Source organism: Rhipicephalus microplus, chromosome X, assembly GCF_043290135.1.
Source record: "Rhipicephalus microplus isolate Deutch F79 chromosome X, USDA_Rmic, whole genome shotgun sequence".
Lineage (NCBI taxonomy): Eukaryota > Metazoa > Arthropoda > Arachnida > Ixodida > Ixodidae > Rhipicephalus > Rhipicephalus microplus.
The window spans coordinates 89,635,444-89,648,928 of record NC_134710.1 but is presented as its reverse complement, the minus strand read 5'-3'; the positions used below and the strand labels follow the sequence as shown (position 1 = coordinate 89,648,928).

The following is a 13,485-nucleotide window of genomic DNA, read 5'->3' as shown; positions in this document are numbered from 1 at the left end:
CGTAAAAACATGCAAGCATAATAACAGGACATGAGGATCATATAACCATTGAGCAGTACAGAAGTTAAACGTTAATTATGTTATTAATACACAATGTATGCAATAATCACAAGATACAAAGCAAGTTATAGCCATTATACAGAGCTAAAACCATGCCGAAAGGCGATAGAAATACAATACGTGATTGAAGAAAGGAACTTATGTTAGCATTGGTATCGTGAGGGAAAACATAAATGGAACAGTTGTGACAGGAATAGCAAGCACTGAAAGCATACTTCAAAAATAGCTATACTACTGTGAAGGTGGATACTGGAAGGTGGATAAGGTGGATCTACCTTGGACCTTTCGTAACAAGTCAATAATGCGTAAGCTTTGTAATACGGAGCTTTCACCCGCATAATACTTCCCCGACAGGACGCTTACAGCCTGGTACAACGCAAGCCAAAACGAGATTGAACCTAAGGAACAACCTTAATCGCCTTGTACATTGTGCAAAATTCGGGAAATCACACCTCAAGACTAACGAAAGAGGAGGGCCTACGCACGTTCGCCTGCGGACGGCTCGCTTTGCACTACCCATTTATGGCCGGCGCGTCGATGGGGGCGCTGGTGGCGGCGTTTTTCGCAGCGCCGCCTGAGCAGAGTCTGACGTCTACCACCGAAACACTTGTTTGCCGGAACACAATAGGACGTACGCTTCGAATCTTTCAACCCCTTTGCCACATTTAAATGGCCGTTCGCTCGAGGCACAACTATCCTTGCATAACAACACGCATTACTCTAACAACGGCATTCCACCTTCTCTGTTTTGCGAGCGACAGAAACTTTGAGCAAAGATTAGTCACGGCCTCCTGCCTATCATTACGTGCAAGGGTAGGTACAGAGCCTTGACTTTCCCGGTACAAGAACGACCACACGGAAATGAAACGTACACGCGAAGCGGGCAGGCTAAGCAGTGACCGTAAAAAGCCATGAGCGCCCGTGGTGTAGTACAAGACGCAGCTGCGCGGCCGATTCATCCCGAAGTACTGCAATCACTAGAAGCACTCAGACCTAGGCACCCGGTTGATGAACGACCGAATGCGAGCATCTTGCTAAGATCTCGCCAATGCGTCATGCCGGTGCGGCAGGGCGGCTGACAGCTTTCTATGACGCGTGCCACGCGTAACCGGAAGGTTCCAGCCTGCTGGCTTTGGCGCAATTACGTGAAGAAGAAAGGGGACACCTTGGAGCCGCGACACACATTTATACAGAAAAGTCCTCGGCCGACCGGGGCAACCGGCGAAGGCAGACGCTCCGGACAAAACAGAACAATGAGTTGCCTCGGCGGTGCCCCCTCTCTCAGCCAGCGCCGCCTCATTTGTATTGTGTACTCAGGTCTTAAGATGGAACCACTGCCATCATGTCGGCGACCTTGGGCCACCATCAGCGCTTTGTTTTCGCTCACGTCGGTGGCGCTCGCCCGATAGAGCACCACTCAACGGCTACCGCGGCTATGCAGATTTGCACGCGCCGTATAGCTGAGACCCGCAAGCGCAGGGGCGTTCGTGTCAGGCTGAATCGCAACGTTAGGCAGTTATCGAATACGGTAGGCAAAGCTTTGCGGTAGCGTTTGTTGCCACGGTATGTCCTCTGGTGGAAATAGCGGGCACACGCAACGGGCACTATCCTTGCGTACCTCAAACTACCTAATAGGGAGTTTTAGAATAGCGCATCGCGAGCCCTTGCGGTGTGGTCACTGCCACTGCGAATGCGTCGTACGCGAGCTGCCGTTCACGGCCCGCCCGCAGAAAATCCGAAATAGAGAGCGACGTGTGCGGCCCGCAAACGCTGGTGTCGAGGCTATGTGTAGTTTCCGTGCATTTGAGTTTGCGGGGCCGCTAAAGTCCCTAGATTGTTCCCTAGGAGAGGCAAACGTTATTCTAAAGCTCCCTAATGAACGGGACGAATCGCCTTCCAAGCCACGACAACGATGATGATGAACAAACTTTATTTAATTAGCAGAAAGGTCCTCTTCCCCTTTCAGGTGTGAGAGGAGAAGGGAGGACCAAACCTAGACGACGGCCATGATCCCATGGGCCCTGGCGGCGTCTTCGGCCTGCCGTATTAAGCGGGCTTGTAATTGAGAGTCAGAGCTGAGGAGTGCGACATCCCATCCACTCCCGTCTGTAAATTCGCCTCTCACGGGGGCCTGCGGGCATGCCCATAAAATGTGGCTCAAGTCCGCCCTGTTGTGGCAAAATTTGCACTTGTCCGAATGAAGTTCCGGCACGCAGCGGTTCATTGTTACCGGACTAGGAAACGTGTGGGTCTGGAGTAGGCGCCACGCCACCACCTGTCCTTTGTTCAATGACGAGTGTGCGGGAGGATAAATTTTCCTGCTTAGCCTGTAATACTGTGTAATATCTCGTGTAAGTGGTCATTCGCTCAAATTTCTCATCGTCCTCCCCGTTCGACCAGGGCAATCCAGAGGCTCGGTCTGTAAGTCCTCGAGCTGTCTGGTGTGCTGCGCGAAATTTCTAGATAAATTGCATGCGTAGAAAGGCGGTTTTTATGTATACCTACATGCATGCATACTGCAAACAGAAGCGCACCTTGTAATTTTCACGCAACTTTTTTGCTTAAAGTCTATCAGTGTTACAAATGGCATTGAATGAAACGAAATTAAATGTCCGAGAGCTTGCACAGCAAGATGAATACAATGAGAAATAAATCAGTGCACACGCATAAGAAGTTATGACGCAAAGCATAAAGTAATGCGTATCCATGGCCGTGCACACAGTGGGCGCAAAGCATACATTGGCATTATATGGAGGGGGGAGGCGCAAAGTGAACCTTATGCATTGATATGATAAGGAGGGGAGGTGCTATGAAAAACCTGCGCCCCCCCCCCCCCCTGAAGGAGAACCCTGCGCACGCTTATGTGCGTATCTGATCTCTATTAAGCATCCTTCACAGTTAAGAGCTGCAAGGGGCCACTATATTTGTACATTTTGCTTACCTGGAAAGTAAACGTAAAGGTAGCTTACCACAAATGTAGCAAGCTTAAGCAATCTGTTTTCCCTTGCTTAATTTTTTCAATTTGCTTGATTAGTACATGCTAGACAATAAAAACATGTATGTCACCCTACCAAATGGCCCGCTTTGAATTAACTTTCTAACCACACATAAATAAATGAATGAATAAAAAAATAAATATGCAAGGATGCAATATCCTGAAAAGGCACATGAGGTACTTCCCGACTGCTCTCCTGCCTGCAAGGCTTAGTAAGACAGATTCTTGACAACAACAAAAGATATACTGCTTTGTTCACAACAAGAATGAGTTTCATGTAGTTTGCCATCTCTCTCATACTCTTGAAAGGTCCATTAAAAGTTTACGAGCCTAGTTAGCACTTCCACTACAGTTGCATTGAAAATGAAAATCTCAGCGAGCCACTTTTGAACACGCCAAATGCACTGTATTAGAGGTAACAAAGAATTTACTCCAATAAGCAAAAAGGCTTTCACAGAGCATGAACACAGATAATTGGCAAATTATAGGTATGACGCGCACATATAGCAAACCTGCAGGAACATGCTGTCTGGCCTTATACTGCTCAGCTGTCAGTTATGTAAATACAATATATGTCATGAAAGAGCCAGCCACATCAAAATACATTTTCCAAGCTCCTGTATAACACAATTATGTGCAAGCACAGTTATTTATTGTCATGAACTCATAATGCCACTCGATATGACCAAGCAGCAGTGACAACACCATTATGCATGAATATTCCTCCAGACAACACAACCGCTACCTAGACACACTCGTGCCAATACATTAATATAGTCGTCACAATATAACCCTCTAAGCATAATATATCAAATAGGAGGAGCCATTACAACTGGTCAGCACGCTGTTGAGTGGGGATGCTTCATCAAAGGATAACACAGAATAACGCTGGGTTTCCTTATTTTTTACAAATTTCTTATTAATTTTGCAATGACTCCCCATTTGTTTCAGTTATTTGGATCAGCATAACCTCAACACTCTACTGCAAAAGCATGCTTGGCCTCATACAGAATGCCACGTCTGGCTACTACACTTGAATACTGGCACATTTGCAATATTGCCCTAGATGGGAGGGGGGACACGAGCCGCGTCAAAGAATCTTGTCTATTTGAGCATCAAATTTCATAAATCGTAAAGCAGGTATGAAGTTTTATGGTGTTTTAATACCGTGCATAGTAGAAGTGCCTTGCATACAATACACCGAGCCATTCAGTTTCAAATATTCGCATTACCCTAGTTAGTATGCTAATAATTGATGTTAGACATCTAATGCACTCGAGCAAGTTCTAATCTGTTCACTACTTGATCTAGGTGAACAACTCTCATGAGAGCTACGGCAGCAATCACTCAGGCTTGCTTCAGGTTAAACTATCTGGGAAGGTAGACACCATTAGTGCTAATCTCACTCCCCCTTAAATGCTTTTTAGAAATGACTAAGCCCCAATAGATGAAACCTTAGAGTCAGTCTTTTTTTTCTTCATTTTATTTTTCCCTGTTTATATGTCTATAACTTTTCACTGAATATATGCCTAATAGAATTGTGATGTAGAGTTGACATGTTCGCTGTGGCAAGCTTTTTTGAGGTTTCGTTTCATGTGCGGAGTGACCCACCGGTGCGCCACGACATCTAACACACACAAAAAAATTGCTAGTGATTATTTATAACCTTTCGCTACAAGATTTGTACCTCTGCATTCATGTTTTATGAAGCTATCGCATGAGCAAGCAAGTGCACGCTCGTAACATCACAGCCGCATAGGAGCACAAGCAATGAATGGCCCACTAGTGACCCACATCGCAGTAGACTGATTAAAGCATTACTGGTGTGACGACTCTGGCTGCCATCGAAATGAAGACACCCGCTCACTGGTGACTTGCTTTTAATGGCAGTGCTCGTCCCGTGTGTTCCTTCACAGTGATTACCTCTGCTTCGTGTTTTTACATTTCACAAATGTGTAGCCAATTAGCTCAAAGAACAGCACTTCTGCTATTCACTGAAATGCACCAGTTGTAATAGCGCTAGTGAAATGACATGTGGGTGCGGTGAGATCGCTGTCACACGCACTCTTTTTACAAGAATTTTGATGATTGAAGCCTGCAAAGGTGAAGTATTTGTTCTATGTAGCTCAGAGAAAAGTCCCTTCATTGTAAAATTTGTTGTTCAGCCATGTAAGAATAAGCACAGCCTTCACACTACTCAACTTCCATTAGTTACCCGTAATTCGTAATTAGTAAACACAAGAGTACAATTTACTGCTCACTGAAAGTATACCGATCTCGACCGCTGCATGTCAAACAAATCATTTTACGATTAGCTCTAACTGCAAAGAATTTTGTGTGACAAAAATAAAGACCCTGTTTCACACATTTACAGGGTGTATGGAAGCCATTTTAACTAATTAAAAATATTGTCTTAAAAAAGATTGTCTAAAAACCTAACTGTAGCAGAGGCGCAACAGCATACAGCACAAAAAGGGTCAGACTTGTGTGGGACGTATGGTGCTGCCGCCAAATTGCTACAGCATCTCATGCACCACATCTAGTGCACTGCCTACATGAAGAGTTTTCGTGCAGCAGAAGTGCGAGCCGACTGAAACCGATGACAATTGCATCATAAATTCTGTTCCCATGATTCAAATATAAAGCGAAATGCTACAAGCCATCACAAATAAGCCTGCATTCATGGAAATGCCTTCAGGACAAGCTAAGTACAAACTACTATAATGTACAAAATTGTATCCCACAAATAGGTTGACCACAGCAAGTGCTTTGAACCCAATATATTTTGTGTACTACATGAAAGAAGCCTTTTTAGCGATGCCATTTACCTCCCACAGTTGGTGTTCGACATATTAGGCATGCTAATGTAGATAAGTGCAAAAAAAAATAATAATAACACAGGTTTCAGGAATGCGATTGTCTATGCATGTGTAGCGGTAAAACTACAAAAATGAATTTGGCAAATGAAACTAAAGGGTGATCACGCTTCATTTTAGGATGATTTTTGTATCAATGTTCTCACTTATATGGCCAGTACAACCTGACTGTCATGATGCCAACAAAACAATTAATTATCAATTGCAGAATTCATAGTTAAACTTGACCATGTGAAAGCTTTGCCATATACGACAAAGAACACAATCACTGCATAGGAGAAACCCACACTAGCATATAATTTGTTTAAATATGTCACATTTTTTATTGAAAAAAAAAAAAAAAGGTTCATCTTGTTCCCCTGACACCTTCGCAGTGCCGAATATTAACACAGCTTTGTTGATTGAGAACCGTGCAAATGTTGACTAAAAACAAGTTCATATGATACACTGCATAAGAAATTTAAAAAGAAATCATATGATGAGAATGGAACCCAAATGTATCAGAAACACTAAAAATTCATTTGGACCTTTGCTCAAAATCCTAGTGAAATGACATTGCTTCACTGCTCTAAAAATGAGCAGTAAGTGATGCCAACCACAAAGCTGGAAATGAAGGCTACTGCTACAGAAATTACCAGAACAGTTCACACCAGTGACACTGCTCATATAGTAATGACATGAAGTACATGGAATCATTAAACAAAGTGCCCCATAAGTACACACAGCACAGTGACATAGTATATTCTGACAGACAAATTGATTCCTGCAATAATGAAAGATGGCATCCTCATCAGAGTTGCTTAGGGTTGAGTGCAGCTGTATATGCATCGAATTTCATGATTGAGAATAGAAAATCAAGTCAGACACTTTCAATTTCCAAAGGCTATGAACTGCTAGTTGGTCACACATGTATATACATCAAGCCACAAATATTTAATTGCCTCAGATGAAGCCCTTTCTTTTTCCTAACACTTACCAAGTTTCATTGTATTATATGCTATGTTGAATAATGTATTTAATGAAAAAAGAACAATTCCCAGCTAAAAAGTTCCAGTATACAGCATTCAGAATGTAAATACAATGAAAAATTTCTGGAGGCATCTTGAAGATGCCAATTTAATAATTTGAGTATTTGGACTGCTTTAATGCAATATGTGCAAGCTTAAGCTCAATTTTTCAGTGACATTGCACCAAGAGGATGCTCAAAATATTAATACAGAAAACCCATACATACTTTTCAGCTGCTGCACTAAACAGCCTAAAAAAAACTACAGCTATGACAAAAGTCACAACCTTCTCATGTCAAGTACCCTTCAATGACCAAAACACAGAAACTGCAGCTGTGGCAGAAAAAGGACAGCAGTGTTTTTTTCTGTACATTCGACTAAACTCTAAGCCTACCCTGTGCTAATGATGCAATATTACAAGTGAACTTTGTAACACTCGAGAGCTTTTGAGAATTAAACTGCATAAAGCATAGGTTCAAAGAATAGCAGCCGTTCGGACCATGCATACATTGCTCGAGGTCCATTGATTGATATATGGGGTTTAACGTCCCAAAACCACTATATGATTATGGGAGACGCCGTAGTGGAGGGCTCCGGAAATCTGAGACCACCTGGGGTTCTTTAACGTGCACCCAAATCTGAGCACACGGGCCTACAACATTTCCGCCTCCATCGGAAATGCAGCCGCCGCAGCCGGGATTCGAACCCGCGCCCTGCGGGTCAGCAGCCGAGTACCTTAGCCACTAGATTGCTCGAGGTCCAATACAAGAAGGCTGCCAATATTCACAAATTGGGTGCGATACACATGAATGGCTCATTTACTTAAACGAACACTTCCGATATTCTTATAAAATCTAATTCAAAGGTGGTATTTATGTTTTGACAGACCACTATGACGCGCATTCGAATGAAATCTGCGCACGTCTTGTCCGAACGCATTCCACATACAGCAAGGCATCGAACAAGAGCTAGATGTTTCAGTGCTTACGCTGCTGCCACACGGGGGAAATTTTCAACGGAGCTACAAATGAAACAGACGAGGATTGCACACTTGGGCTGGTGCTTGTCTGCTTGCCCGAAAAATAAACAAAAAAAAAAACAGCCCTCACACATATTAAAAAATAGTAATAATAAAGAGAACACTGCACGTCACTCGGTTTCCGTGCGCGCACACACACAGCACCCTGCGTTGAGTCGTAGATTTTGAATAGCCTTTTAATTAACACTAACCATAGTTCGTCGGCAGTAATCTGTGCACACACTTAAGCGGCACAGTTTCATGCAATACGCACTCGGTGGTCCTGCGGTTTCGGTTTTCGTTCGCAGAAGCATGTCAGATAGAAGATTACCCAGAATTTTGATTTCGGAAAGGAAGAGGGAGTACAGTTAAAGCGAAAAGATAAAGCGCAATTATTGAAAACTACTAATGCAATCTGCAACTAACAGCTTATAGTAAAGCTGTCTTGCAATGGTATTTAGCTAACAATATACAGCCGCTCTAGCGTGGCATATCGAAATTTAGTGTAGTACACGCAAAACGGGTTCACGCGGGCAGAATAAAAATTTGGCGAAGTACCTGATTACGGGATTTACTATCTGAAGTGCTACTTAGTCAACGCTCTTATCGCGCAGACGTTGCCGACACCTCATGACAGAGATGCGAAGGAAAGGGATACTTCACCTTCCACGGCAAAGCATCCCCCTTGGTGCTAAAGGTGGCAACCGCGACACTATCAGTTTTTAAAGAGCCTTTCAAGAAACAGGAACAGACAGAAATACTCACCCATACGCAGAGTGGTTCTTGAAACATGAAGTAAACGATCTCCAACAGCCGCCGTATGCAGTGATGCTCCAACAGAAACTGTTCAAGCGTAAGCTGATGGTTGCTCACGAAAGTAAGGTTGCCCACAGTCATCGAGGTATCAATATCCGTGGTGAAGTCAAAGTTGAACGTCGCGTTGATCTTCCATTCCAGCTGCGAGGTGACTTGAAAGGCATAATAAACCGATCCCGATAGCAGCAAGACGCTGATGACCGTGTACGCCTGCAAGCTCGGCAGGGGCAACCGATCCAACAGAATCGCCGGCATGCTTGGCTCCAGGCTGGGTTCGTACCTCGAAGATCACCAAATGTCTAGAAACGTCGGCATTTCTCAGTCTCGAAGAAAGGAACGACAGCCACTTTCTAACCTGACATCATTTTTTTCTTCATCAGATGTCGAACACTGCGCGAGAGGCGAGCTGGGTACTACTACGCCGATGAAAATAGAGCACGTTTGATTGGCTGCCCGCGACTGGTAAATTTTAGGCGTTCGGTCAGTGCCAAACAAAAAGTACGTTTTTTATCTCGCGGCAGAAAACAGGGTACTGAAGACGACTTACAAGGGCTTTTTCGTGGGCCGTACTGCGAGTCACAAACGCATCACGTTGCGCCGCAGGGATTCACCTCCGCACTACTTCCTTAAGCTGAGGGCTCGCTAAACAAGCGCTGAAAGAGCGTGCACACCCTCGTTCTCAGCTGTTCGCCGCGCCTGCGTACTCTCCACCCAGCTGCTGGCGCCAAGCTGAAAATGTCGTCCGCCTCTGGGACATGGATCACGCCCAGCTTCGGAGACTATTTCTCGCTCGATGACATATTGACTACTAATGAGCGGGTCCCCTGCAAGATAGAACTTCCCATACCGAAACTTGGTACGTAGTGGAAGGGCATATACGGTGCCGATTGCACTCGTAGTACTTCACGCGCATGCTTGCGAGAAGACTGCCCGATAATCTTGTTACTTGTGGGTGATTCACACTTGCGCTGGCTGTACTAGTTGGAGCGAAGCCGTCGAGGGGGTAAGTGCCCTTAGTGTGGGGATAACAGCTTCGCAAGTTTGTGTATACGTGTGTGTGTGAACGGGCGCCTTTTGAATATTGTAGCCGGAAAAATGTCCTGATGTTTTGCGTTTTCCGCTGTCATGTTTTTGCCGGAATTCCGCAGCAAAATCGCTGTTTTAGGTCGGTATTTTTGACGAATATTCGTGGCCCCTCTGCCTGTCGGATCAGTTCGGCAACAAAAGTGCTATCGGCGATGCACATCACGCCATCGGCGAAGTCAGCTGCCTGGAGTGCTGCTGACTTCGCCGGCAGCTGACACATGCCAAGCATGTGTTTAAGGGATGTGGACCGAAAAGGCAGTTTTTAGAAATTGAAACTTCATCAATGCAGGATCACAAGCTAAAATAAAAATTTACGTTAATGTTGATATAAATAAAAAAACAGATCGTTTTTTTTTGTTGTTGTTAGTATGTAAATACACGAATCACCGCGCACACAGCGAGGAAAAAGAAAGCGATAGGAAATTATATATATATATATATAACTTTAGACCCGCCATTACCTCTGTCTCAAATCGCATCTGATAGCCCGCATCGCTCTCTGCTCAGATATACTCCTTTTTCGATTTTCGGCTTTTCTTTATATATTTTTTTCAGCCCAAAATTACGTTTTGTTTGAAAAACCATTGGCCTTTTAGTTAAGATCCTGCCGCCCGGTTCGTGGCCGATCCCCCTTTGTGGGTGTGCGCCAGAGTATCAAGGATCATCATCATCACTACAAAAATGCAACAACTGAGGTAGGCTGACAAAACTGGGTGTTGTTTTTAGCAGAACACCGCACTCTGTAAGTTCGCAAGTGTTACATAATTTCAAGATTGCATCAAAAACCTAAGTATTGTTAAATTCAAATTTATGTGTAATACGCTTGCGTTGTCACATAATAGCAGCAATAAAGTGGACTCGTCATGTCAGCATGCACTGATTTGATAAGAGATCGAAAGTTGGTACCAATGATAACGTCCAGTTGGATAGTGTTGGAGTTGTAATCGACCCCTGTTAAATGAGCATATGCTGCAATAGACAATCGTCCCCTGCGGTGGTATAGCGATTATGGTGCTCAGCTGCTGACTCAAAGGTCGCGGGTTTGATCCCGACATGGTGGTCGTATTTTGATGGAGGCGAAATTCTAGAGCCCCATGTGTCTTGTTATGTCAGAACACGTTACAGAGCACCAAAAGGTCAAAAGTTCCGAAGCCCTCTACTGTGGTGCCCCTCATAATCATATTCTGGTTTTGTGATGTGAAACCCCATATATACATGAATGGGCAGCCCTCTGAGTAGACTTATACAGAATACCACTCCTACTGTGCAATTTCTTCAAAAACCACTATTTGAATTCTTGGTGCATGGTCCTTGCTTGAGCACCTGCATTTAACAAAGCTAGGCTTGGATCACCACAATTTCAGAACCTTTGTGGCAGTTTTTCATTCAGCTGCTTTGTGCTAAAAATGTGCACATTCAGTAAGAATGTGTTTTGGCTGCATTTATCACTCAGATAGTCTAATGTGCACATAAAAAAAAAATTATGGGTCCAGACCCCATGCATCTTTCAGTCTCTACAACTTACATTATTGTCTTGGTATATTGTCCCTTGAAAAGTACACTAAAGTGAGAGACTATGTCAATTTAAACTGATACTCTATTCTATCACAATTCGATTGTCATTAATTTTGAGACTGTGGACTCATTATTGCAAGAAAAACAGAAGGTTTCTTTTTTAAAATTTATTTTGGAACCTCAACAGCAGGGGACTGATGTCACAGGCTTCATTGTATTCTTTTGCATTGTGGCTTTAGCTTAATGAAACTTTTCAAAACTTCACTGGCTTTCTTAGATTACAATGTAATTCATTTGTACTTACAAATAATTAAATGTATGTCCTAAAAGATGTTGCCAAAATCAGTGATATCATCACAAGCTAATATGAAAGAATCAATGTAAAATCGTCAACCGTCTTTTGTTTTTGCACATTTTCTGGCTTCCAAAGTGTGCTTTCTAGCACACATGACTGGTATCTTTGTCACTAGGGAGTGTAATTTGCTAATATGATGGATAAATCAATCATTTTTGTCTTTAGTGTCTAATATATCTACTTATACTACCAAGAACAATATGGTGCCATCTTTGTGAAACAGCTTGATCGTATTGTCCTGAAAAGTAAACAGGTCCTTGTGAAGAGTACAATTGGCAGGAGCTGGTAATTTTTTTTCTCCATTCTACTTTGTTTAAACACTGCGAGTAGCTCACAATGACCACAATTAAACTTTCTTGCTTTTCCATTCCTGTAATTTTTTTTCCTGACCAGTACTGTTAAGTGTTGCCATTATTTAACTTTGGGCATTATATTTACTGTAAATGTTCATTCTTGTACTTCAGTTGGTCAAATTACATGCCTAAATCATGTATTTTTTATTCTCGGTTGTTATAGTAAACATGCTTGTTTTAAAAAGCAAATGAGCAAATGTATATTGAGAGGAAAGGCACTTGTGAAGAAGCTCATATTATTAGCATATATTGATGTGCAGGCTCATACCTTGTTGATACCTTGCTGTCGGGCTGCATATGGAGCAGAGTTTTTTTTTTGTGTGTGTGTGTATGTGTTTGACATTCACAAGGCATCACTGATCGTAATGGTTGAACAATGGTAGCCCCAGCTTGGAGCCAGCATTTCAATATAGGGACTTGTTGGCGTTACACCCTTATTTTGGTGACTTTTCATGGGTGGTTAGCCACGACCCCTTTGTTGTGCTAAAATGGTGGGTGATAGGGCTTTTCATTTAGAATAAGCAGTATTCATGCCGAGACTTAGCACGTGGAAAACTGTACGTAGAGAAGCTTTGTGTCTTATAAGCAGTAAGAGGGTAGCGAGTTGGAAAATGGTCAGGACGGCCAGTATTTGTGTAATTGTTTTCTTCACTGCCTGCGAATCGTTTATGCTGGCTGTCGGGATCATAAGCAGTATTGGTTGCAAATGGTGGTTGCAAATTGTGGTGGATCATAAGCAAAGTTGGTTGCAAATGGTGGGAGGAGCTGAATTATTCTTGAATGGCATAGATTCTAGAAGAATTGACAGCTGGGCAAGTTGGTCATGATTCATACTGGATGCACGAAAACCATTGTGGCTTGAGTCATTTGTCCTTGTGTTTTTTGAACATCCTGTATGAGGCACAGTTTTCTACCGTTATCTCCTCCATTTCCGGGTACTTGGTGGCAAAACAGGTATAAGTGCGCTTCCGTTCGACACCCATTCTGTAAGAAATCAACTGCCAGAGTTAGGGTTATCCTCGTTTTGGTATGGCAGCAGTGCCAACAAAGTTCAGCTTCCATTTCTGGTACAGTAGGTACAGAGTCACCAGTGCCGATCAGAAACCACAAGTGTTTTTTTGTAAGGGGTAGCGGGGCACTTCAACATGAAACTCTATGTTTATGGGTACTCATCGTGAAAGGTGACCCCATGAAGTTCTTGAAAGGCCTTCCGTGCATCTTATACCACCACAGTCTTGGTGAAACAGTTGAGCATCTGGTGCTACTGTGAGAGGCAGAGAATTGCTACCACCAGGTACCTACCAGTATAACAGCTACATTCACAGTTTTGGCTAAGTTTTCAGCAAAATGAGGTCTCATAACAGCTGTCGCTGTAACGAGATCACGACAAGGGTGTCGTAGTTG

General features: G+C 43.3%; 2 protein-coding genes across 2 annotated transcripts in view; one reads left to right on the top strand and one right to left on the bottom strand.

The window, feature by feature from the left end:
• The window catches only part of LOC119176206 (E3 ubiquitin-protein ligase AMFR), a 155,955-nt gene extending 146,568 nt beyond the window's left edge, over positions 1-9,387 (bottom strand). Inside the window, exon 1 of the mRNA XM_037427379.2 lies at positions 8,722-9,387. Within this exon, the coding sequence (XP_037283276.1) occupies positions 8,722-9,027 (306 nt within the window). The 5' untranslated portion in view covers positions 9,028-9,387. The remainder of the gene's footprint in view (positions 1-8,721) is intronic.
• A 100-nt stretch (positions 9,388-9,487) lies between these two features.
• Positions 9,488-13,485, top strand: part of LOC119176739 (cytoplasmic dynein 2 intermediate chain 2) — a 176,305-nt gene continuing 172,307 nt past the window's right edge. Inside the window, exon 1 of the mRNA XM_075877260.1 lies at positions 9,488-9,628. Coding sequence (XP_075733375.1) covers positions 9,508-9,628 — 121 coding nt within the window. The 5' untranslated portion in view covers positions 9,488-9,507. The remainder of the gene's footprint in view (positions 9,629-13,485) is intronic.